Here is a 27,178-nt window from a genome sequence, read left to right on the forward strand (position 1 = left end):
GGAGGAGGGTAACGGATTGTTTTGTTTTAAGTTATTTTTATTAACTGCCTGGTATCTGCTGAGTACTTGGGAAATTTATTGCAAACACTGGCCTCCCTGCTTCCATCTGGTCTGAAAAAAAAAAAAAAATACAAGAACGAATGTTGAGGAGGAAAAAAATTAACGGATGACATGCCTCCTACAAACACGCCAAATTACAGATGCCGTCTGGATCTCCCAGTGGAGCTCAAAAGCTTGCAGATGTTCACAGAGAGTCTCGATGTTCTCATGACAACTCTAAAACAGGATCTCAGATTACAAAAATCACTCAAAGAGAAGGGCTTGAGTGGAAACCATTTTCTCTTTCAGCTTTTTTTTACCATCTTGGTATTTTGTTACTGACCATGAATTTTTAGATTCCTTCCGGCTATAAACAATTACTAAGCTCTTTCTAAACAAGTAAGATTCATTTATTCAGTAAAAAAATATTTGAAAAGGTCACTTTTCCTTCCCTCTTATGACCAATTCAATTTCTAACCGCAGGCAGAGAGGGAACATAACCAGCACAGAACAGCCATGTTCATGTGTTTCAAGCAAACAGAACGATCTCCATTTCTCTCTCTCAGTGCAGAATTTCTCATTTCGTAGGCATATTGTCTAAAAAGTAAAAATGCTTTTCTTCCCTCCTTGTACAAAATACCAACCCCCTTTTTTTAAATGCAAAAACTATAGCAAACATATAAGCACTTTAATAGTAGCTTGGCGAACTGTTTGTTTGTGATTTATGTGCAATTCTGCAATCTACGTGCAATGTCCCAGTTACCCTATTATCTGACTTCACGCTGGTGAATGCTTCCATGTATTGTGCTATAACTATTGAATACATCCAGCACTTCAGTTCCTGAAGTTTGTGATATTCAGACAATTCAGATAATGCACTGTAGCCTAATACACACACACATACAAGTCTTTAAAGGGAAATAGAGCTCTAGGAACCTACCAATACCTGAGCTTCTGTAGAGCCAACACTATCACCTAGCAAGTCCCCACGCCCCATCGCTTGTCAAGCTCTATCCTCCATATTTCTGAAACTCAGAGAATGTTATTGCCTTCATACCCTCAAGCAGTTCCCCACAAGCCACCCAGCAGGTGCTCACACAAATGCACAACCTCCTTCCTCTTCACAGTCCCTCAACCGCTCCCAAAACTCTGCTACCCCTACCCCAATTCACCTTTCCTACCTTTCACAAGCCTTTTTCCCTACTTCCAAGGAATCCCCACACCCATCCCCCCCAAACCAGACCCAGACTTGGCTCCCCACAGTAACACCACCCCAAGCCCACTCTCCCCAGACCAGCCCATCCCCAAAGTCCCCAAACCTGCCCCCAGTCCATCGCAGCCTCCCACACCCCCTCCTCCAGCGGGACTCGCCAATCCCTACACCTGCAAGATCAAGTCAGGCCCCCGTCTGCCATGCTCTCAAGGCCACCAACGCTTCTCTCCCAGTAGCCACCTGCAAACTTAGCCTGCCCCCACAATGCCCCATCCCTTCTCCCCATAGCTCCAGCCCCTCAAATGCTACTCCCAATGCTCCAGCCCCCCATAACCACCCCAACCTCCTTAATGACTCCAAATCCCCCCTAAACTCCTTAATGCCCCCTGCACACCACAAAACCTCTCCCTAATGCCCCCAACCCCTCCACCCTAGCCTACCTCAGCACCTCCAAAGCCCTTAACCCCCCCAACCTTCCCACCAGCCCAACCCAACGTCCTCCACATCCTATTTTCTTCCCAATCACCACCATCAGTGCCCACAGCTCCTCTAAACACCCCAGTTTCTCCCCCACCAAACCCCTTAACGCCCCCAACGCCTCCCCATCAGCTCCCCCAAAACCTCTGCATCACCTTCCTCGGTGCCCCCAGCTCCCTTAATACCCCAGTCCCACTCGATTCAGCCCCTTCAATGCCCCCAGTCTCCTTCATACCCCTGGCCCCTCAGGACCCCCTCAACACCCAGCCCGGCCCCACCCCACCAGCCCCCTCAGTGCAGCTCCAACCCCAGCCCGGCCCTTCCCTGTCAGCTCCTCAGCGTGTCCGTCCTCCCCCCCCCCAACTCACACCGCCAACGCCCTTCCCCGGCGGCTCCCCACCGCCCCCCGTTACCTGACGAAGGCCTCGGCGGCCCGGGGGCGGCGCGGCGAGGGGCGCGGGGCCGGCAGGAGGAGCGCGGAGCGGCCGCACAGCGCCATGGCGACGGCGAAGCGGCGACGGGAGGAGGGAGCCGGCAGCACTGCGGCCGCTGCGCCCCGCCCCGCCCCGCCTCGCCCCGCCCCGCGCTGCACGTACCACCGCCCTCCCCGTCGCAGGGGGGGGGGGGTGGGTAGCGGCACAGCAGCACTGCTGCCTGCGCTCTCCGCCTTGCCGACCGTGCAGAATTCAGCCCGCAGCTTCTCTGAGTCTGACACGGAGCGGGGTCGGAAACGCTTCTACCGCCGACAACAGCTGGGAGCAAACACAGCGGGGGATACGGGTGGATCCCCCCTCCGCGAGCCATGGACTCGTCCAACTCCTGCCCCCCCCCGCGCACACACCCCCGGCGCAGCGCGCGCCCCCCCCCCCCCCCCCGCCGCTCATGGGCGCGTCCAGCCCCCACCACAGCCTCCTCCGCCGCGGCGTGGGCCCGTCCGGCCCCCCCGGACCCCTGCGGGACGGTGTGACACGGGCCCCACGGAACCCCGAACCCCGCGGGGCGGTGTGACACGGGCCCCACGGAACCCCGAACCCCGCGGAACGGTGTGACACGGGCCCACGGAACCTCTGAACCCCGCGGGACGGTGTGACACGGGCCCCACGGAACCCCGAACCCCGCGGGACGGTGTGACACGGGCCCCCACGGAACCTCTGAACCCCGCGGGACGGTGTGACACGGGCCCCACGGAACCCCGCACCCCGCGGGACGGTGTGACACGGGCCCACGGAACCTCTGAACCCTGCGCGACGGTGTGACACGGGCCCACGGAACCTCTGAACCCTGCGCGACGGTGTGACACGGGCCCCACGGAACCCCGAACCCCACGGGACGGTGTGACACGGGCCCCACGGAACCCCGAACCCCGCGGGATGGTGTGACACGGGCCCCACGGAACCCCCCAGAGCCCCACCGGGTGGTGTGACACGGGTGCGATGTGCCCTGGCCTCCCCCGAAGCATTGCCCCCCCCCCCCAAACGCCCTGCAGCACGTGGACACGCCCCGGCCCCCCCATGCTCCCCCACATTGAACCCCCCCAGGTAAACCCCTCCCGTGCCCCAAAACCACAGCAGCCCCGTCCAGACACCCCTCTGGGGCGAGTCACCAGCACCCCCACTATCTCCCATGCCCCTCTCTCGTTACACACCCCCCCCCCCCAAAAAACCCCCCCCCCCCCCCTTTCCAAGCAGCACCCGTCTGCACATCGCCCGGTGTCCTGGTACCAGCACAGCCCCCCTCACAGCCCCCCTTTTATTCGCTTCACACCAGAAATTCGGGGTGCAAGGAGAGCAGAGCCCCCGGCCCCCCCATAAACAGAGCCGAGTTTCGCCTCCTCCGTCCTGCCCCGTCCTGCCCAGTTTGTGGGTGCCAGCCTCTGGCCTCCGACTCCCCCAGTCTTTCCCATTTTACTGTTATTGCGTCTTTCCGCCATCCCCTTGGACATCACTGCAAAAATAAAAAAAATAAAAAATAAGCCAGCAGACCCAGCTTCCAGCACCACGATGCCGGAGCTGGGATTTTAGGTCCCGCGCACGAACACCTCCCAGTATCTAAAATTAAAGGACTGAGGTCGACATGATGCCAGGAAAGCTCTGGAGCTGGGGTTTGACGATCCACGCAGGGGCACATGGCTTGAAACCCGTTATCCACTCATCCCCTGGCTGTGGGGAACACATCCTCCTCCTCCTCCTCCTCCTCCTCCTCTTCCTCCTCTTCCTCCTCTTCCTCCTCCTCCTCCTCCATCCTCCTGCCTTGTCATCACCCCCCGGTGAAAGGAAAGCTGCCCACGGCATGACGGGCGGTTGAGTAAGCATTAAGGAAATCCGAATTTGCTGTCGCCGCTCTCATCCCCCTCCATGTGGTGCTTCCCCCCGCCCCCCCCCCCAGAAAGCCCAACGTGAATTTGTGACGGCAGAGCTCTCTGCCCTCGTTACCGTCCCCGTTGTTAATCACCCCGGCTCCTCATCCCTCATGGGGAGCGAGATAAGACCGCTCATCTGCATCTTACTTTAATTATGCTAGTATTTGCCAAGGGCGGCGTGGAGCCCTAAACCTGCAGCCTCTGGGTGCGACGGAGACGCGGGCTGCTACGAGCAAACTCCTCCTTGCTTTGCAATGGACCCCAGTGCAAACGGGGGGCACGCGGGGAGCGATCGAGGGCTCTGCGCCCCACGGACACCTCGCTCTTAGCTCAGTGCAGGTGAGAACACGTTCCAAAATGTTGGGTTTTGGTTTGGTTTTTTTTCCAAAAAAACAAATTGGACTTCGCTCAGTGCCCAGAGCAGAGAAGACAAAATAAATACGCTGGGCCATGACCCAGCTGTCCTGGGGCAACTGGGAGGCGTTTTAGCTGGCTGAGATGGGTTCGATGTACAGATGTCCCTAAGCCACGGGTTACACCACCCAGCCCCGTCCCGAGTGCTGAGGGGGAGGTGGCACCAACTCAGTCCCGAGCTTTCCCTATTTTTCGAGCCCTTGGACGTGCTTTGAAATGAGCTTGCTAAGGCAACATCAGCGGTGGGATCTGAAGCACCGAAAGGAAAAGCAGACACCTTTGGTGTTTGTCAGCATTGTCAAAAAAAAACCTTGGCTTCCCTCCAGAAAGCCCCTAAAACTCATCCCTCCTGCCTCTCTTGTTGTATGTTGGATGGAGCAGTCTCCTGCAGAGCTCCAGCCAGTTGTCCCCATCCTAGTCCGTGGACCACCAGCCTCTGAAAGGCTTTCCCAGGCTCCCTCCGCATCCATTGCTCACGTAGGGAAGGGGATGTGTCCTAACAGCGCATCCCTGCTGTCCTTTCCCTGCAACAAGCACCGTCCTTAACATTTGGGTGGCATGTTGGCTCCTTCCATCTTCTCCTTGGCATGGAACCAAGACCCTGATGGCCATGATCCACCATGATAGGGGTGTTCGTGTGCCTGCAGAGCTCCGGAGCCGCAGAAACACAGCAAGGCGATGGTGAGAGAGGAAAGGAGAGGGGAAAGGGATCTTCTCAGGACAGAGGTTAATGCAAATCTTCTCCCAGGGCTCTTCTTTCAGCCAACAAGGGAAGACATTTTACATCACTGGTGCATCGCACCAGGCTGTTACCTGCAGACTTGCATTTCCCTTGGGTGCAGGGTGATGAAAAAGCAGATCAACAGCCTGGAAAAGACCCAACAGAGAGGTCAGACTTCCTGGAGAAGGAGGGAAGGACAAGGGATGTCTGGCAGCATGGCTGGGAAAGGACACGTCAACTGTTGTTCCTGCTCCCCGGCTTCCTGAGCTTCGCTGTCCCACTATTGTTCCATGTTTTGAAGGCTGCAAAAGCTGAATAAAATCCATAACAGTTGCCAAAGAAAGGAAGAGGAAAGCAGAGTGCTTTGGAAAAGGGGGGAAGCTGCTGCTGATGTTCCTTGGTGGGTCCTCCTGACCTAGATCTTGTCCAACGGTAAACCATCAAATCTGGGTTAAGTCTCTGTTCGCTTGACCTGACAGGGCTCTTTCTCGCTGTGCTTTCAGCTTGGGTACCTCAACATTGGCATCTGCCTGTGGAGACAGCTGCCTTCGCACCCGCTCCCATGAATACCTTTTTATTTTTAGTAAATCCCTGCTGCACCGATGGAGAAAACAATGTTGGATACACAGAGGCCAAAAATAGATGTTATTCACCCCGAGACGTGCACCTGGAGAGCTCCACCATTCCCCTTCCCATGAGGGACACCTAAACTTCTCGCTCTGGGTTGGCAGCTACTCGGGAGGCTGGAGGCCACGTTTTATTAAAAAATTAATGCACACATCCCACGCTACCGGCACGTGCATGACCCTTCCTCGCGAAAGGCGGTGGGCTGCTGGGTTTGTCGGCTGCGGGAAGGCTTTGATGACCTGGTGTATGCCGAGGAGCCATGCACGAGCCATCCTAGAGGACCTTCCAGCACGGTGGAACCCCAGTTTACCAGCAGGAAGACCTGTCTCCATCCCTCGTGGTCAACCGGGCAGAGGCAACCCCAGAAATGAAACGAGAGGTCACGGCTCCAGCTCTGGTTCTCGTGATGGTGCCAGGCACAGCTGAGATGCAGCTGGTAACCCGGCAGCAGTGACAGCACAACGGCTACAAATAAAAAACAAACAGAAAAGCTTTATGGCTTACACAGATCCCACTGTCAGCTTCCTAGGAGCCAAGGATCCATCTTTTGGGGCTTTCAGTTCTTTATTTTCTTATCCCCATGTAGCACCAAGAATACAACGAGCCATTTTCCCACCGTAACAGCACTTTCAAGGAAATAATTCAGAATAATTCAAAAACTTCTTAGAGAGAAAAAACAAAGCGTTGCCGTACTTGCGCGGTAGACGAACGAGGTAGTTACCTGCTGTTTCTCGTAAGGATTGTTTTTCCTCCCTTCTGCTCAGATTTATGGGATCCTGTTGTGTTTATGGGATTCCATAAATGCTTCAGCAGAGTCCACCCTCCAGGCAGTGTCCTGAGAGCAGCGGATGTTCGTACCAAGAACAAACTTGCTGCCTGCAGAGCTCTTCATGAAAAATTTATGAATAGCACCAGACAGGGATAAAACAAGACCTTAACAAAAGTTTCCCACTTTTTACTTCAGAAGGGAAAATTAAAAAATAAACCTGGATGGCGATAAAACCCCTCCTACTCCATTTATCCGAGTTCTTCAGGCTAAAAGATCTTAGTTCTTCTCAAGTGCTATTTTGGGAAGAGAGATATTAAGATTTCCTCTACCCATAAATTATTGTTTTATTCTCCTGGCAAAAGGCGGCCTCAAAGTCAAAGAAAATAAAAAGGCGCGTTAGTTCTCCAGCAAGCTGAGATCCGTATGCTTATACCACCGTGAATCTGGCACAGTGCACCCATGAAACACAGGGTGGAGATGCGGGAGGTGATGGAGACACGACACACCGAGATCCTGCAAGCACAGGAAACGTATCGCAAAAATAGCAGTGCTGACCCAGAGTTACCCAGACTTTTTTTTCTTATAGCTACTGCCCTTTGTAAATGAAGAGTTTGGGTAAGAGAGAGATGAGGCTGAGCGTAACTATGAACTTGAAGAGGTTTATTAGATGTTCTGTTTGCAGATGGTCTCTTTGTTCTGTTTGGGGAACAGTCTGGATATGTTTTAGGATCACAGGGAAATTCAGGTTGGAAGGGACCTCAGGAGGTGTCTACTCCAACCTCCTGCTCCAAGCAGGGTCAGCGATGAGGTCAGACCAGGTTGCTCAGGGTCCTCCAAGGATGGAGACAGTGCAACCTCCCTGGGCCCCGTACCCCAAAGCCTAAAGCTTTCCCAAGGACCTGCTCCTCTCCGAGTGCTTGCCCACAGCCACCACCTACCCACCCTCAGCACTACAGCTGTCCTCCCGTTGGGTGGCCACCAGCTCTTGGAGGCAACCAGCCCTACACCCACCCTTTCTCCCTCCCTTTGACAGAGCAATTTCAGCCTCTGATGCACGGAGGAAGCCAGGACCTGCAGCGCTTGCTTGTGTGGCCTCCCCTGCATCTCGTTATCTCCAGGAACAGCTTCCCACCTCTCCCATCCCGCTTCCTCCGGGGCTCAAATCCCTCCCTTCACTGTGCTTCGCCCTTCCAAGAGCCTCCTCTCAATCCTGCCTGGGGATACACTTCTCGAAACATGATTTAAGCCAACAGAATCTGATTTTACAGCTCTCCAGCTTGCTCTCAAGTCTCTACCTGTCAGCCTCCACCATCAAGCTGGGGAGAGGCTGCAACTTCAGGCAACGCAATGTCTTCAGGGGCTCGATGTGTAGTCAAAGAGCATCTCTGAGCCTCCCCACATTTGGCATTGCTCCTCAGCTGGTGGTCGTCGAGAGCTCTGGGCTTCTCCTAAGGGGCCCACAGAAGGTGACTAAGAAAGCAAATTTTTCAACATGCTTATATTCACTTTAACTCCTTTGCGTCACACTGGAAAATTTTTAGGGGCTCTATGAAGATACGAATGAGCCATGCTGTGCTGGTGTACCTCTCCTCTGAGTTCTCCTCTCCTAAACAGACTGCCAGAAGCTGTTTCTCTCTCTCTGAGACCATTTTCCTTCCTCTCGCGCCCATCACTTTTCCCAGAAAACAGCCAGAATTTCTGTTTATCTGGAGTTTCGTGCTCTTGGACTCCCTGTTTCCAACTTCCAACGGTTTCTGGCTCAGAAAGGTTGTGAGCTGACAAGGCCAGGGATGTCAGGAAGGGAAAATCCACCTAAGCTTTTCATCTCCTTTTGCCAACATTTCATTTAAGTGAGATATTCATGCTGCCAATGCCAATGTCTTCAGTGGCTTCCCACCCACCCATGCTCACTCCAGGGCTGCCCACCTCCTTTGCAAGAGGAGGGAACCACCAATGGCGCAGTGGGAACGGGGACCTAACTCCTCTTAACCCTTTCCTCCTTCTTCTCCAGAGAAGGACATTTACATCCTCAGACTCCATCACTAATTTCCATCCCGCAGAGTCACCGCTGCCTTTCCATCTCCTTTCGAACCTCTTTTCTGGCAAAATGCAGCTCCTGACTGGGACCTCCTGCAGAGCTTCCCAGCTCTTCGGTGAAGCAGTTACCTTGCTGACCACTTTGCCATGCACTCTGATTGTTGGATCCAGGGGAAGGAAACAGCAATGAGATCATTTGGGAAGAGATTTTTTTTCTGATTTGGCTTGCCCAGCGGAAAGCCAAGAGTCTGATCAGCAAACAGCGAACGGCGATCGCCTTCACCCTCCGTGATAACTTAAATTAAACTCATTTTCGCTCATCCGTGAAAACGAAGGTGATAATTAAAACCAGCAGCACTCCTTTTCCATCCTGCCTCGGTCCAGAGGGAGGAAGGCTGAGCTCGTCTGGCAGAGGGGCCGTGGGAACCGGCAGGGACCCGTGGGTGGGACAATGCCAGCAGCCGAAGCACCGCTCCGGGCTCAGCTCCCAGGTTTTGTTCAGTGATGGATGGGGACGAACGCATTGTCCTCCCTTGAGCCGTTTATTCATGGATTTGATGTTCGGCACGGATCCTGGTGATCTACCGGGCATGCACCGTAGGCCGGCTGGGATGCGCTCAGCAAGCATCGCTGCGTGGCAGCATTCAGGGCTCGCGAGCCGCCACGTACCTCTGTTACCGAGACAAATTAGAGGAATACGGTTCGTTTTATGGCTTGCTCTAACAGCTTTGAAGCCACTAGCAAAAGGATCCTTTGCAAATCAAATACATGATTACAGAGATTTGGAAGGGGACACGTAGGGAAAAAGTGTTGTATTCGGTCAATTCGCTGCCCTTCGGCATGCAGCATTTTTGCATCTGGAAGCAAGAAAAACAAACCCACTCATTTACGAAACAACAAGCAGAGCCTAAAACCCAGCCTTGGGAAGGAAAGCTGCTGAGAGATTCCCCGTTCCCAATTATTCTTGTGAAATATGCAGCTTGGGAAAGCACACAGGCGTAACCAGCCGTAAATCTTGCTTTACTAATAAACTCTTCTCTCCCTACCTCTAGGACAGTTACAGCTGGGAAGTGAAATGCTACAGTGTGTTGCTTAACAGCTGGGGAAATCTCCACCGAAAATCAGAGCTGGCAGGCAGGCTTCAGAGAAACTCTGTTCCAACGCCAGCGAGCAACCTTCATTGTGTTTCATGAGCTAAAGAGTCTTAAGAGACTTAAGGGAAAGCATCTAGAAGTAAGACCCAGCCGTGAAGAGCTTACGGGGAAGACACGGCATTGACGTTACGCACAGCCGGCTGCTGGGGCTCCCTGTAAGCTGTGCTTTGTCCCCATGTCTTAGGAAATAACAGCCCAAAATCTGATTTTTGGCTGGTCTCAACGCTGAGTGTTGGAGGGGTTGGGCTTCTACGTGACTCAAGAAACTTCAGGTCTTGCATCACCGCAGCCTCGTTCAGCAGCTCCCATCGGTTTCCTTCCCAAATCACTGCTGGGAGAACTGCTGGTCGATGCTGCAGGACAAGCGCAAAACACTTGGGCTGAGGATTATTTCAGATTGTTTCACCTTCGCCAACCTCACCATGTAGTCATACGCACCATGGGCCAAGTTCAAAGATCAAACCCGTGCCTTTCACAAGAAAAAAAATCCCAATTCAATAGAGGCGGCAGCCCCGATTTCTCATCCCTGGGCATGGGCAGGAATTGTGTCAATCCAGCCCAGCGGACAAAAGCCTTTGTGGGGTCTTTATCCCTTGCACTAAACCCACACCAGCCTCTACAAGACCATGATTTACAACTTTCTACCCATCCCGAGGGCTGTCCCAGCTGGCGTGACAGCGATTGGAGGGAACGGCTTTCCCAGCGGGCGTTTGTAAAGTGCTAGGCGCAACGGAGCGATGTCTCAGTGGGGAATCCCATAGGCCATAATTTATTGATTATCATTAGTAGTAGTAATGCTAATACAGCAGCAGAGAGATTAAACCACCCGGTGCACTGGCATAGAAAGCTTCCCAGCGTTCAGTCAGCCGGGAAATGGCTAAAACGGGCTTGCTGGGAAATGGCGCCGCCAGCTCTTTAACCACGCGGTCATGTCTTTTTGTGTTTCACCCCAAAGACGGAGTCCGCCTCATCACCCACCTGCGATCCGAGAGGGGCGGTTAAATCCCACGGAGCGCGTACGCTTGTCGCTGTCACCTAAGGACACTCGGTTTGATGGGCGGCTGGTTTTCCCGTTCCCCGAGAAACGCAGCGCCGAGCCAGCTGGGCAGCCTCTTCCCAAGGGGTTTTCCCACCGTTTCGGTTCGCACTTGCCAGCTTTCCTTCGGGAAGGGGCATTGTCAGCCCTTTCCTGGAAGTCATGCGTGACACCCCGTAGCAGCAGCTGGGTTATTTATGTAGCTCTGCTTGTCGGCTGGAAATACAATACACAAAATGGTCTCTAGTATCTACTCGTACAGGGATGCAGGGCACACAAGCAAAACTGAAATTGCAGCTCTCGTTTAAGCAAAGGCTCTTCATGCCTCCGAATACCAGGAGAGAAAAAAAAAAAAACCTCTTTAAAAAAAACCACATGCTTTTCATCCCAGCGTCTTACGAGCCTCCTTCAATGGGAGAGTGCGGTGAGTGAACTGCGGCTGTTATAATCTTTCCTCATTCCTGCAGATATTTTAAATGAAAACACAAAATTAATCTATCAATCTTTTTTTCCCTGCCATCTAATGCAGCCGTATCTGAGGTGCATGTCCACCAGCTAAAAGTCCCCCAAAACACAGAATACACCCTTTATTAGCTATTTCTTTTTTGGGGCTGCCTATGCAAGTACAGAACAGGTCGGGGAGATTTGTAACGTCAATGCACCTATTGAGGTCACCCCGCACCGACCTCGGGGCAAAACCCGGCCAAGATTATGTGGACATGTTAAAGTTGGGCTGGGAGGACAGACAGGAGGAGGATGCCCGTGCGCCAGATCACAGACACACCTCCAGGTGGGTCAGGAAGCAAACTCCATCATCGCAGGCTCATGACAGCCCAGGAGGGACGCGAGAGTCCCGATGCTCTCGTGCAAAAGGCTTTGGATGCACAAGCAGAGGGGCTGGTAACAGATTTTAGGTGGAAAACAGTGGCCCACATGCTATGTGACCCCTCTGGACCTCTACGGTTTGATCCCACGAATGAAAATCAGCTTTTTACAGCTCCCATCTTTCCAGGAACAGTTCTGCTGCCAGTTCCCCCAGAGAAAAAGCTTCCTGGTGACAGCCCTCCGCAGGCAGCGCAGAAGGGGTGTTCGGTCCGTAATCCTGTTAAATAAGTAAGGAAATTTCTTAGTCTGACTGTACAGTAGTTTTCCTCCTTCTCCACTCACAAGGGGTAGAGCACGAGTCTGTCGGCTCCGAGAGCCACGGGGAGGTTGGGCAGCAGCCGTCAGCCAACGCACAGAGCTATCAGCAAACGATGTCCCCGTTCCCTCTTCACCCTAAACTGCACTCCTTTGCTTTGGCACTCACCACGAGACATCAATCGCAAGCCATGCGACCTGGCTGAGGCACAGCTTTTTGGGGCTCAGCCCCCACAAACAGCAACAGGAGAAAAGTCCCGTGTCCGGCTTCCCCGTCCTGGCTGTTACTGGCACCACGGTGGCACCTAGAAGCCACGTGAGAGATGTGGGTCCTCAACAGACGGATAAATACCCGTGCACATCGCGGTCAGCGTCACGATGCTGCTCCCCGTGTCGCCAGCAATGAGCACAAGGATGGGGCTCAGCCAGGCTGGGATCTGTGTTTTAAAGGTGGGAGCTGCCTGCAGAGGACGTGAGTTGGGGGACGGCCAGGAGAGCCGAGATGGAGCTGCAGCAGGTTCCTGAGAAAGGAACCAATTTTTGCACAAACCGACGTCCAGGTCCCCATCTCGCCCCAGCGCCGTGCTGTGAGCCACAAGCACGCGGCACAGGCTGCACGAAACATATGGGGACAGAAAGACAACCTCAAGTGTCATTAACTGGGAAAATAAATACACACTAGGTGTCTCGCCTCCGTTGTCCGGTTTTATATCTGGAACTAATTTTGTCGTCATTCTGATGGGTGACGAGATAATTGCTGCAGCTGGGCTATTCAGCCTATTCCAAAGAAACCCTTTTTTCATTAATTCAGGCAGTGATTACACACTCCGAGCCAAATTTCTTCTGCATGTAACCCCATTAAGGCAGCGCCTTTACCCTGGGGATGGGCTTAGCCCTCACTGTTTAAATAGCATGTTCGCATTTCTTTGTTCTATGGGAGACAAAGAAAAAGCTTTTTTCCTAAACAGAAAAAATTCAGGAAATCTGATGTCTCCCTGCACCAAACGGGACACTGAAGCTGCAATCACAGACAATTAGAAATGATCCATTCTTGCCCCAGAGTCAGGAAAATGGCCAAAATACTGTTTTCAAAATACCTTCAAAATATTCTCTGTTTTCTAGAGAGCGCCGGGCGAGGGGAAAGAGGAGCGTGCGGAGATGCTGTGTTTGCATGACGGATCTGGGGGCAACGACCAGAAACTATTTTCCAACCAGCTGGGAGAGATTTCGAGTCGAAGAGCGCTTTATGCAGAGGAGGGGACTGCAGAAAAGCGAGACGAGGGCTGCAAAGAGAGGAGGGGTGAAGCCGCCCTGGATAATCGCTGTGATAGCATCTGCGGAAACGTCCGCAAAACCCTTCGCGTTGATCCTCCGTGCTTTTTTCCACGCCTGGGAGCAAACAGCACGATGCTGCTCCGTGCTGCGCTGGCAATATCATCAAACAAGGTCTGAGGTCCGGCGATGCAAAAGGAGATTTTATTGCTGCTCGTTTTCCTAACTGTAAAATAATAACATGAGGAAATAGGGTTGTGCATTGAATAGGGAGTATCTGCAAAATACAAGTGGGGCTTGTGTTAGCACAACTGCTGTTTAGCCAGCACAATAATAGTCACTGTTTACTAGCTAAAAGGAGGCTAAAAGTAGGATATAAACCAGTGTCCTCCACCGAGAATACAGAAATAAAATTGCCCTATTGTCAAGAGAAGGCTGTGAGGAATCTCCCATCTTTGACCTTGACTTTGACCTTGTCTGCCTTCTGCCATGTGTTATCCCGAGCTTTTCATCTAGCGCTTTACCTTGCTCGATCTTTAAAAAGGGAACAATTGGTACGAAGCTGTCAAATTAAATGGCAATTTATAGCTGTCGCACGCATCAGAAACAAAGGAGTTGGGCTTTGACACGCCGGCGGCCTCCCGGCAACGCTAATTTCAAGCACAGCCCTTCAGCAAAGTGCTCTCTCGCAGCCCATTAAATGAAAACGTACCATTGATCTCATTAGCCAACGTGCTTGCAAGGCACGGCCCTTCGGCTGCCGCTGGCTGCCGGCTTTGGGCTGCTCCGAAGGTAAACGATATGAAATCTTGCAAAGGCTAGATACCCTATTTTTTGTCAAAAGAGGTGGTTTTACAATCAGATGGCTTTTATCATCACAGGGCTGTGTATAGCCCCGTGGGCGAGCATGGGCCGTGTTCACATCGTGCTGATATTCCGTGCAGAGGTACCAGCTTCTGCCCTGTCTCCATCGGGACTTTATCTCTACTTTCAGTGCCAATTACAACATTTTTTTCCCCTTCCATTAAAACTGTGACAACATCTTGGAAATCTGGATTGAAATTCTAGCTCACTACAAAACCCCAACAGCTCGAAACTCGGGCAAGAGGCCATTTCATGAAACGCATCTCATTTTTAACACATGCCTTACGCTTCCCTCTGCAGCATCTCCACGGGCAGTAGGAGTGTCATCCCAAGTCTCCTCGTGACAACTGGAGCCAAGCAGGCTTTACTTCAACCATGTTGTTGCAAGTGACCTTCTCCACGAAGGAGAAGGCACGGTGTCCATGTCTCCATGAGAGCTTTAGGATGAACTATCTACTGCAAGTGAGAGCTCTTGGTGTAAAAGCATCCACTGACTTAGAAAACCTTTTGGAGTTTTTTAAAGCCTGGAGCTTTCCCTTTGCTGTGCCATCCTGGAAAAGCCTTTGCCAGAGGTGGTCAAGATAACTTTGCTGTCATGGGTTTGAGATGAACCAGAAATATAAAATGAATGGTTTCACGGAATCACAGAATCATGGTGTGGTTTGGGTGGGAAGGGACCTTTAAAGGCCACCTAGCCCATCCCCCCTGCCATGGGCAGGGACATCTTCAACTCGATCAGGTTGCTCAGAGCCCCGTCCAACCTGACCTTGAATGTTTCCAGGGATGGGGCATCTACCACCTCTCTGGGCAACCTGTGCCAGTGTTTCACCACCCTCTTCGTAAAAAAAAATTTCTTCCTCATATCTAGCCTGTCTAGTTTTATATTCAAAGATCTCGTTGCTATTGCTGAGCTCAGGCAGAGGAGCAGAGTCGAGGGGATGGGACATCTCGTTTCAGGGAAAAAGGTAACGAAATCTCCACACCTCGCTTGTGCCATCGTAAAATGCGAAGAAGACACGGCAGCCTTTGTAAAGCTTTTGATGCAGATGAGTTAAAACCATCCAAGGGCACGTCACAAGCATTGCCATTGCATTGTAAACCTTCCCACAACCAAACAGCCACAAAGAGCATCCCCCAGTTCCTCACGGTATTTAAAAGCAGTTAGAAAACTCTCCTTGGATTGAGGAAAAAAAAAAAAAAAAAAAGGAAAGAATATGTAACACATGTAAGGATTTTCTTAGGAGAAAACCAGGAACCATCTCCTGGCCACAGAGAGGGGATTACAGCAGTGAGAGGTGAGGACGACACGGTGGCACAATTCGAGAGCGGACGCAGAGGATGCGGGGAGGCTTCAGGAGCGGATTCCACCAGGCTGGCTGTTCCTCCATTTAACAGGAGGCAAGATTTCTTATCGCTCTGAATTTATACTTTCCCTTCTGCAGTGCATTAAGTTTCTCTGTTGACGCTGCTGCAACCGACCCGACGAGTCAGCACCCGTCCGCAGAGCCACGCGCCGCTCCGCTCGAGCGCAGACGTACATGTCAAGCACAGAAACCACACCGCTGGGGGATGCGCCTTTAAATATCAGGCGTTTTGAAGCTGGTGACCGGTCATTTCTTGACCATGTTTATGATCTGAAGAAGATTCAGCCAAAGCATAGGCAAGAGAAAATGACAAGTCACAGGATGAGGCTCGAGTGCCCATTGCATGTGCAAAACCCTCACTCGAGCTGGGTATATTTTCTCCCTAGATGGGCTACAAAAGGCTTCCAGAATTAACATTCTTAGTAACTTAAATATATCACATAGTTATTAACTTAAATAACACCTCAGAAATATTTACACGCCTGAGAAATCTTTGCTCATACGGGAAATTCTCTGCACTGGGAAGGTTTTGCCTCCCACTATCTGAATTTATATGTGCATAGGTGTGCGCGCTCCGGGTTTCTAAGAGCATCAACAGCGGACGCTGGTCCAAATTTGCTATGAAATAGCATAAAATATTCGAGGCTGGATGTGCGTTGGGTTGTGAACTGATGTTTCCATATCTCCAGCAGCTTCCTGCCTCTCACCTTTGCTGCGGTGGTGCCAGAACTGCCTGCAGAGAGAAGTGCTGCTCCGGCTCCTTGCTTCGCAGGCACCAGGAGGCAGCAAATACACAATAAAGGTGCAAAGCCAAAGAGAAAATATATCCTGGCCGTTGCTTTGCCTCCTATTGCTGTTGCTTAGCTGGGGAAGTAGTAAAATGTACCATCATGTGCCTGTTTTTAATTGCAGCAGCTTCTTCCTTCCGGGTCTGCAGAGTTTTGCTGGCGTATGCCGTCTCTTTCCTTTACCTCCAGGCAAAACCTGACATTTGCTTCCACCTGCAGCACGAGATGCAGCCGGATCCAGAAAGCAGCCCCACGTCACGGTGCTAGGGCTGGAAACTCTGCAGGAAAGTAATTGTCCTCCTGGCTTCTGCACGGACATGGAGCTTGCTTCTGGGGATAGAACATACATTGGCTGTTGTGTCACTCAGTGCTTTAAAATTTGGTAATTTGGTGTTAAGTGGGGTCTGTGATTTACTCCTGGGAATGCATGAATGGCTGTAGTGGACCAGGCAAGATCCCGTTAGCTGGTGCCCGTCTCTGCAACGGGCACACACACAGAGTGCCTTTCTCCAAAACCTCCTGCGAGTGGGGGCTTGGAAACTCTCTGAAGAGCTCTTTCTGGACCGAGCAGAAAAAAACCGATGCCATCCTCAAAAATATTGGAGGGGGCAATCACAGATGAGAAGTTCCCAAAGGAAGTGGAGGGATAAGGAGTCCGTGCAGAGGAGTCACCCCGGCCAGCAGAAGATGGGTGCAGGCAGGGGAGGTCCCCAGGGCAAACCCACCCTCCTGCGATGGCTGCATCTCCAAAGCGAGACGTGGTCATTTCTGGAGGAGTGCAACACCACGGTCTTGCAGCAGACTGTGAGTACTCAGTGAGTAATTCTCTCTGCTACGTGCGAAAAGCACCTTTTCCTGCCTTCTCCCCACACCAAAAAATCACCCAGCTACACTGAAAAGCCAAAAGGGTGAGTCTAACCCCGGATGGCACAACAGGATTCTCCAGAGATTTCCATGGAGAAGAGCATGCCCATCTACAGCAGAATGAACTCACTTGCACCGCCAGATTGTTTTCTTCAAAATTTCCTCTCAAGTGATACAAATTTTGGTACGGCAGACATAGTCTCTGCAGAAATGCTGCAGTCCATTAGATGTATGAATTACCTGCACAGCAGATCTTTGATATTACACAGGTCTTCCATATGCCAGAGAAAGATTTAACCAACACTCGATAGTCAGAAATTAATGAAGTAATATTTATATGGGAAATAAGAAGGGCTTTCCACATATTTTTTCAACGGAAAAGGAGATTCACAGGTTGCTGAGGGGTGGGTGGGTGGGGATACTGCAGCACCAGTTCTGTTTATTGAGATGCCTCCAACCCTAGCTGCTCTGGTTCCACCATCAGTCGCTGCACGTGGTGGAAGGCTGTCACCCCCAGGTCTGGTGCAGAAGGTCACCGAGATGTGCCCTGTGCTTCCAGCCTCGCAGCCTCTTCCCTGCTGTCCAGGAAAACCCGCTGTGGACATTTTGTGGCTTGGCTGAATTTGAAAGCGATGCCCCTGGAAATGCCACCATAAATCGGTTTATCTATGTTTTTATTGCTTCTCCAATGTCCCTGTATTGTGTCATATCCTTTCGGACAGACCTCTGAGGTGTCAGGGCTGACAACATTGAGACAGATTCCCTAGGACACTCCTCTGGGACACAGTTAGACCAAGTCCTCAAATTTGCTACTGGAACAGACATAGCTAAGCCGTTCCACTTGCACAGCAAAATTCAGCATCATGACATGGTGACCATCCTCTTCAGAAATGGTCAGGTGGCTTGATAATCAGTGAGCAGACCATCTAGAGGAATGCAGGCATATGCACTTCAGCTAGATGTGTAGAAACGTGGTACTGGACGGACACGATGCAAACCTCACTGTATTTATGGGTAGGAAACAGCCTGTCATTGGTAGGGCAAAGAAACCCACATGAAAGCCAAGGGGTTGACCTCCCTAAATTTGTAGGCAGACATCACTGTAAGTTCAGCTTGACTTTCAGGGTTGTCTGCAAACCACTGGTGAAATCTAGGACTTACAAAAGGAGGTGGCTACACTGAGTTTGGTTCTTGAACTTATTTTGAGGTGCATATTTAAGGAGGCATTCTCTTCTGGAAGGACTGACCGTGCAGCAGAAGCCGTACAGTGATGCCTTGTGCCACGTGTTGCCTGCAACACGAACTCTCGTGCTCTAGGTCCAGGTGCTGGGCTGGGATCCTTGGGCTGGCAACCCTGGGGAGAGATCATGACATTTGTGACAGGGGTCTCCAGCTGCAAGGAGAAAAGGCATTCCCAGCCAAGATGGGGAGTCATGAATCTGGAGGAGAAGCTGCAAGTGCAGTTTCTATAAGAAGAAACCATCGTGGCCCGTGGGACCGCTCCTTCACACAGCTCTCAGCACCAACAGGCAGGTCTAAATAAATCACTGGTGATCCAAAGGGCATCGACCTGGCGGTTTCTTTTTTCTGCAGGTCAGGTCCTGGGGCCCCTCTATGAACCATGTACAGCAAAGGCACACCGGAGATCTCCGGGCATTTGCAGCTCATTGCAGATTGCTCTGAGCAGAAGATCAAACTCTTTCTCCATCCCTCTCTAAGGAGGCACTTTAACAGCCATTGACTTGGTAAAGCACAAAATGAACGAAACAGCAGTGCTGTGACATATTGGTTATTCCTCTATTTACTGTTTGGTCTCACTGTGGACCTTGAGCAACGCCAACTGCAAACAGCAGGACTGAAATAACGTTCGCTCGCTCCCCCAACCTCCTTGCAGCATGTGCAAAAGCCCTCAGGACCCAATCCCTTTTTTTTTTCCTTTCCCTAATTTATATCCTCTCTCTTCCTCATTAAAATTATTGTTATTCCAAGCCAAGAGCTGAGTGCGGCTCTGGGGATCCCATCAGGACGGCTGAGTCCGTGGCCGCAGTGAAGCGAGATGGAAATGCACAGACTCTTTAGGATTCTGCCCGAATTCTCCTGATGTGTAATTCAGCTTGTCGGCACAGGATAATATGAGTTTCACTAACTTGATGAATGTCTTAGATCATCTGCAGACTAAACAGATGCTGTGCTGAGTAAATACACCTATAACTTATTCATTTTAGTGTACTGAATGACATTCTTAGTGCAGCCAGGGAGGAGGGAAGTGGAGACACTTACCATAACATGCTGCTTGAAGAGGACTGCCCTAATATTGATGCTGGATATTGCATCTAGAAAAAAAAGTTAATATGCACCTAAGCTTCTAGGCCCATTACTTTTTTTTTTTTTTTTTTTTTTTTTTTTTTTTAGTATTTCAGGCCTATTTCCAAAAGCCTGAACCCCACTGGAATAAATCACTGCAAGAGGTAGAACGGAAAACGAAAGGTGCGGTGAAGAGCAATTCACAGTCGTGACTCTTTCTAATATCGCTAAGGCCCTTGCAATGCGCTGGATTTGTCTTCCCAACACAGAAGTGGTAGAGACGTTGTCATCTCCACCTTACAGAGCTGGCTCAAAGGCTTTTAAAACAAATACCAAATTTATTTAAGCTTTAGTCTCTCATGGATTCCCTTGGAAGTTTTGTACGCAAATGCTTTAAAGGATTAGTGCTGAGTGACCTGCTGCAGCTGGGTGGGAACTGAGCGTTCACTGCTAAAGTAGTTGGAGGCTAAAATCCTCTGTGCTGGAGCCGTACCTCTGCAGGAGCTTTGCAGGGATTGAATATCCAATTTCAGGTTATTCAACTACTGTGAAACCTTTAATGCTTGCAAAAGTCAAGGTTAAAAAAAAAAAAAAAAAGAAAGAAAAAGAAACAAGAGCAACACACCATCGGCATCTCTACTGGCATGAGAGGATAAACAAATCCAACAAGGTAAAGTAATCAAGGCCAGGCTGGATGGGGCTTTGGGCAACCTGGGCTAGTGGAGGGTGTCCCTGCCCATGGCAGGGGGTGGCACTGGATGGGCTGTGAGGTCCCTGCCCACCCAAACCAGTCTGGGATTCCGTGTCTGACAGGCCACAGGGCACAGCATGTCAAAAAGACTCAGAACCTCACCTTTCGGCATTGCTCTCCTACAATTCCCTTGGGAATAGAGAAGCTTCTCCCTGTCCTTGAATCACAAGCAGTGGCACGGACACGCTTGCAGGACGCAGAGTAGGTGGGAATGCATTTAGCTCCAGGACAGAACAGCCCATGCTGTAAGACCGGACACGGATTGCAGTTTTGAGGGGCAGATTTTCAGCTGCAGGAGCAAAGCTGAGCAGTAATGACTCATTGTGCCCGACAGCCACTGCGAACACCGTGGGCTGGGCCAGAAGAGACATGACCCAGGGGAGTCAGTTTGGGCCATCCAACCAGTAAGTGGTTGGGCTGGTTGGAAATATCACGGGCTTGCTTTTGAAAAATATTGGTTCACCTGAATGTTTTGTTCAGCTTTGCATCTGATAGCCACAGTGAGTCCACCTCGAAGATAAGGACCGTGTTTCTGCAGAGCAAGACTAGGCTTTTTGGGCGAGTTCATGAGCGGCTGCCAAGTCTTGGGGCTTCTAGCTTTGCAAGGGAGAGGAAAGGTGAGGCAGTTTCTGGCTTGGAATGAAAACTCAGAAAAAAAATGCTCTCCACTTCCAAAAAACTTCCACATTGCAGCCATCCCAACTAAATGATGTCAGCCTGGATTTTGGCTCAGCCTGGACCTTCTTGGATTGAAATGGTTCCTCTGTTGCTGGATGGCAGGCAGAAGGTAAAAACTGACTGTCACATCTCTCCTTCTCTCTGCCACATTGGACTGGACCTCTGTGGTGGCTGATCTGAGCTACCGTGGTGACTCACTCACATCCACCTCCAGACCAAATCAAGAGGCACACCATAGTCTTGAAGCAGGAGAGTCTGGGCTCCATCCCTCCACTTGGGAGTGAATTTCTGGTGGGTTGCGCCCTACAGCAGAAGCACAATGCCGAAGACAGTTGTCCTCCACTTTGGTTCACTGAAGTTTGGAGACGATTTTGTTATAACTATTCTTGCAAAACAGCATGCAGGCGCCTTGTCCGTGCCCTCAGCTACCCAGCCAGGAGGGAGAACCTGGCTGTGCCTCGTCCCACAGCATCCCACAGACTGCGACGAAGCCTTTCATTCACATTGAGACACGTAAAGGCCTTGTACAGCCTGGACAGATGGGGGAAATTCCTTTTACATGCAGGTTAAGCAATTCAGGATTTGGTTCCGAAGCTCTGCTTTTAACAGGACGTTGGATTCTTGCCTCATTTGCACCAGAGTTAGCAGCCTTAGCATGGATAATTCAGAGTCCTGCTGTGTTGGCTGGTTGTCACGTCTACACATTTCATAGAATCATAGAATCCCAGACTGGATTGGGTGGGAAGGGACCTCAAAGCCCATCTAGTTCCAACCCCCTGCCATGGGCAGGGACACCCTCCACTAGCCCAGGTTGCCCAAAGCCCCATCCAACCTGGCCTTGAACACTGCCAGGGATGGGGCCTCCACAACAGACATTCTCCTTTCCCCTCTAGCCCATTGCACTGTCTGGCTGTGAAAAAGGGGGTGTTGGTTCTGGGTTCAGATCACCCAATCCTAAGGACATCTCAGGAGATTGTAGTTTCAGGTTTATTCTTTCTCCTTGAGTTCAGCTCCCTTCAGGACCGTCTTTCTGCAGAGATTTGCTGGGTCTCAGCCCTAAACTACCCTGCAACGATGGTCCCTGGGCTGATTGCAAAGGCTGGGATAACGTGGAGCGGCTCTGCCTTGAGCGGCCAAGTTCAGACCTGAGTTTCTGAGGTTTGGATCTGCTCCTGTCTCTGCTGACTGCACTAACCGAGACTTTGTCAGGACGCATGAGCACCCGAGCAGCAAACAATCCACCACCACATGGCAAAACGCTCCGTTGAGATCTTCAGTTTGATTGCAGATACCCGAAGGTAGAAACCAAAACCACCCTCAGCGCAATGTGATGTCCGTCAATCCCATCTTGCACCGCCGCGAGCTGGGTCCACGTCCCAACCTGCAAGTCTTTTCAGCCCCGTCATGGTGTTAATGCAGACAACCCTCCTGGCTTGGTTGCCTCTTGTATAATCCTCAGGCATCTCTGATTCCTATCTCACCACCTGGGTGCTTGACAAACCCTCATGCGCTCTTTGAAGTTTGATGGTAGGCTTGTGCAGAAATTTCAGCTGTTATCTTCAGCTTCTGCTGGCAATACCTGGATCCTGAAGAAAGGTTTGGTCTCCTCTGGACCTGCAGAGAAGGGATTGACCATAACCTTTTCCTCCTGCAGGTTCAGACAGTTTTTCTGCTTGGCTTTTGCCATCTGTCCATGCAGTTCCCTTCTCCTCTGCTGCCAGGATCTGCACACCAATTACACCCAGGCTGCTGTAAGCAGTGTTCATTACTGCCAAAACCAAAGCAGGTTTCCTCTAGGAAAACAGTTAATAATAACCTGCCAGGAACTCATGATACCGTGAATCAGCATTTAAACCCAGATCTTGCTAGGCTCTCTGCAGCCTGGAAGCTGGAAGAAACAAGTTTCAAATAATTGCGTGTTCATGCCTGGATTTTAATTATATCCACACGCAGACACAATTTGACATTTTATGAGCATTTCTCTTAAAGGCATGAGTTTGGGATAACCACAAAATCCAAGGGAGGCAGAGAGTGAATTATACTCTACTCCAGGAAGGCATAATTACACCTTCTTATTCCACATGCACATGTGTTTAATGCTCTTTATGTATCCATCCATCCATCCATCCATCCATCCATCCGTCCAGATACAAATTATGTTTGAACGTGATTTTAAGACCCTGTCTCTCTCTTTATTAGAGACAGCTCACCCCAGCCTAGTAAATCCTGTGCAAAGGCAACGGGAGGAAAGCCAGCCCTGCACTGCAAGGTCTGTCACAAGCTCCCAGACAGCTGCTCTGTAAATCAGGGGACTTGCATGATCCTATAAATCACGACCCCGATTAAGGTCAGAGGCTGCATGTGCTGCACAAAGTAATGCCCAAGACTGCTCGCATCGCCGGGCTCCCACGGGAATAAAGACAGCGTTTCTCTCCACGGCAAATTGCAAATTACTGGGCTCTGCAAAGTCCTTGTCTCAGAGGAGTCTAGCGCCGAACAAAATAAATTCTGGTCTTTTAGGGATTCTGCTCTCACCTCATCTAGACGCCTGTCTCTAGAGGAGGAAGAAAAAGAGTTGCGTTGCCAGATTTAACATCTTATAATGGCTCCACTTGGAAGCTGCTCAGAACTTTGCAATATAACAAGCCATCCTGGTGGAGATGGATTAGCAGTCAGAGTGCAGGTGAAGGGGGTCAGCCATGCAAAAGAAAAGTCGTTTATCCACATTTCTGGGGCCCAATAACTACACAGAGCCATAAACTATAATAGCTTCCACGCTAGTATCAGCCACCCCAGAGTCTCAGCACGCTTGACACGCGGGAAGTCACCGACACGTGGCCCCACTGCCTGTCAGATAAAAATCATTTGTTTCACTTAAAGCCAAGGAAATAGGAATACTACAAGATTTAGCCAAGTTCAGTCATGCTCTCGTCTGCTCAGCAAATAAACCTGGCGTCGTTTTCATGTCACCGTTTCTCCGTAAGGCTCCAAACACATCTGTGAGTCTGAAGGCACAGGATGAGCACCAGACACGACCCAGGAGGACACAGACAACCAGAGATGCTGATGTTCCGGCCGAGAAGGGAATAGGCAGTGGGACTCGATTTAAATCATTTGCACAAACACTGAGCAGGCACAGCTGGTGCAGGTGTGTTTCTGGTTACACTCATCTGCGGGGTTATCCTTGGGCCAGGCTTCACGGGCTGTATGGGGACCAGACACGTGCTGCACGTTTAATATCTTTACTTTCCTGTTTTTTCAACACACTACCAGGAAGAGCTGCAATTCCCTACATTTAATGTTGGGCAGGTTACATCCTGCAGTGTAATTTCATTAGCTTCTCTGGGTACGTGGAGCATGAATTTGATCGGTTCAAAGCTGTACTGTGTTCACCGACCACATAAACAAGGAGGGAAAAATCGATCCGTAAAGGTAGCAGTGAATTTGCTGTGGCTGAATGCAAACCGACACAAGCAGCCTCTTAATTAGCTAGAGAGATAATGAAATCACTTGGTCATGGAGGCATGCACATGTACACGCACAGACATATATGCAAGTCCTCTTTGGGAAGGTCTACCCAGGGCCACCGCTGAAAGACATGGGGTATCCTACAGATCTGCTCTGTAGGGGGCTAATAATTTGGGAGGAAGGAAGATCCATAGGGGCCCCAGATAGAGTTTAACCCCTTCCAGTGGTTCCTAGGACCAATCACTGATGCTCTGATCTTTATTGAGCATGTGAGACCAAGCTGGAGGTTTGCAGAGGACCTGAGAGCAGCAGGAACTTCATCCGGAGTATCAGAACCTGCCTTGTTTGCACGCTACCCTCCTTCCTCAGGCTTTCATTTGTTCTGCTTGTAGTTTAGGATCTGCAGCCTCATGAGACAGCGCCGTGTCCCTGCACATCTGAGCTGTAACTTGGTCCCATCTTGCCATCTGTCTCTCCTCTCAACCGGTCTCTCCCAGCTATGTCCATCTGGCAGCAGCGTAAGCTGTGAGCTGGTGGAGACAGCTCTGCCCCATACCCTCTAACCACTGCCCAGCACCTTTTCTATTGACATATATGACAATAAATTTACATGTCAACTCTAAAACAAAAGCCGAAATCCCCTGTAACTGCGCGGGTCAGGTTGGGCACTTCCCACATCCTCCGGGGTCAGCACATCCCACACCAGGTCCTGCTCACACAGAGCTTGTCCCGTAGCGATGCACAGCTCTCGGGTCTGCTTTTTTGGGGGGAGGCTGTGGAACCCTGCAAATATAACCGGAGTCCTGGACAACAAGCAGAAATTCCTGATGCTTTGCCACGGACAATATATTAATTTTCTGATTAAGGTCAAGCATTGAAAAAATGAGGTCGTGGATGGATGTTTGCCTGGCAGATGAGAAGGCAGAGCAGAGGCAGCGATAAGGATGTTAGTCTTAATTTAACCTTTTGTATAAAGAGTTACCACACATGACAACATAGTGGCATCACCCAGCAATAATCTCTCACGACAGACATTGCAGGGTGTTAGACTGTGACATTAAGAAGGGACTAGGTGACTCAAAAGAAGAGACAACGGGGCTTTCAGCTCCATTTTGCCACTTCAGAGCTCACTGGTGAAACCATGAGAAAAGCAATAGCTGTGCACAGCTTTAAAAGCAGGGAAACATCTAGCCAAGCTCATCACACCCCATAACAATTCCTGGGGAAAACTCCTACCATAGCACCAACCTTGGCCAGTTAGTCCATCACGTCCTGCGCAGCTCACCCTGTCCCTGCTGCTCTGCTCCACTGGAACACCCTGTACAGGGGAGTTAAAGCCATCACTCTCTTAATTTTCTACTGCCAGTCTCAAGAAACTCTCAACCCGGGTGCCAGTTCTAGGAGGGCAATGAAGACTCAACATTCATGATTACGATGAGCTCAGATGTTCCCAGCTGCAACAGGACATCTGCCTATGGCCAGAAGAAATCAAGGGGTAGAGGAGCTGCTGCACCAGCCCAGGTCCATGGCTGTCGCTGTCAGCACCTCTGTCAGATGCTTCACAAGACGGGACAAGGTACTTCTCCCAGAAGGTTTGTTTGGTGGTAAGCCAGGAGTTTTTACATCATCTTCCTTCTTGCTCAGCTTCGTAGAGCACCTAATCATTGGCCACCATTGCGGGGGGCAACCAAATCCTGGAAGGACAAATCAGTGGTGATGACAAGCTGAGCCTGAGGACAGTTTGCTAATAAAAGCTCTTTTTGTCTTGACGGATTTTAGCAGTGTCCCTCAAAGCATTTCACCAGAAGGGAATCCCAAAGCACGGTAGAAATGACCACTACGTAGGAATCTGCTCCATCACCAGTGTTTTCAAAACTGCCTCTCTAAATAATGAAAATGCAACCTCCTCCTGGGAAAGGCAGAATTTGATAACCAGCCAAAAAACCATTACACAGTCATTCATGGTCACGACGAAGAGTACGGTGTCCAAATGAAGCCATAATTCCAATTTATATCAAAGGTTTTCAGTATCGGAAGTCTAAATTTAACATCTTAAATCAGCAAATTGGAGTCCCTGTGGTTTTCCAGGCTGAGATCTGATATTTCTCACCAACCTCAGCCAGACTGACTTATTCCAATGTGGAGAGCGCTAATTATGAGGGCTGTGCTGCAGGGGGTGAGAGGAGGAGGAAGGATGGTGGTACACAAACTGCTTCCCAGGAGGACGATGCATCAACTCATTGCAAACGCCCCACCGCAAATGTCGATAGCACAGCCAAGTGGATGGGTGGGTTTATAAGACAAGAATTGCACGAGAGGAAAAAAACAGCATAAATGAGGAATTTTTAAGGAGAAGGCATTTAGCAGGGTTTGTGGATGAAGCAGCAGTGGGTGCATGCACAGTCTATATGACCATAGCAGAGAAAGGACAGCGTGTGGTCCAGCTGTTAAAAATGTCAGTAGTCCTCATGGTTTCAGGTGATGGGAAGCCTTCAGATCCCTCTGATATTTCTCACAGCCCAGGTTTTGGCATCTCACAGCTACTTACTTCTTTAGGCAGAAAGGGAGCAAGCTGTGATGGGCTGCACTTCATCACTGCCAGGGGGAACGGATGTCAGATCCCATCTAAGAGGGGATGGAGGAGAAGAAGAGACAAGGGAGGGGGTTTTGGAGGACCTGCCTCTTTGCCAAAAGCACCATAGGACCATAAAAGAAATAAAATTAATCAAATGCCCATGAAAAGCTGGCAAAGTTTTTAAAAACTTGTTGTTTGGAGAGGGAAAAAAAACCCACAAATTATTTGGTTTGACTCACGCCAGGACCATCTGGGATCTGAGCA

At 50.6% G+C, this 27,178-nt stretch overlaps 1 protein-coding gene across 1 annotated transcript in view; it reads right to left on the reverse strand.

Annotated features, from left to right (window-relative positions):
- The window catches only part of DNAAF9 (dynein axonemal assembly factor 9), a 78,546-nt gene extending 76,251 nt beyond the window's left edge, over positions 1-2,295 (reverse strand). The window contains exon 1 of the mRNA XM_075752829.1: positions 2,143-2,295. Within this exon, the coding sequence (XP_075608944.1) occupies positions 2,143-2,228 (86 nt within the window). The 5' untranslated portion in view covers positions 2,229-2,295. The remainder of the gene's footprint in view (positions 1-2,142) is intronic.
- Positions 2,296-27,178: the final 24,883 nt, after the last annotated feature.

The sequence above is a fragment of the Balearica regulorum genome, chromosome 4, assembly GCF_011004875.1.
Source record: "Balearica regulorum gibbericeps isolate bBalReg1 chromosome 4, bBalReg1.pri, whole genome shotgun sequence".
NCBI classification, from domain to species: Eukaryota; Metazoa; Chordata; class Aves; order Gruiformes; family Gruidae; genus Balearica; species Balearica regulorum.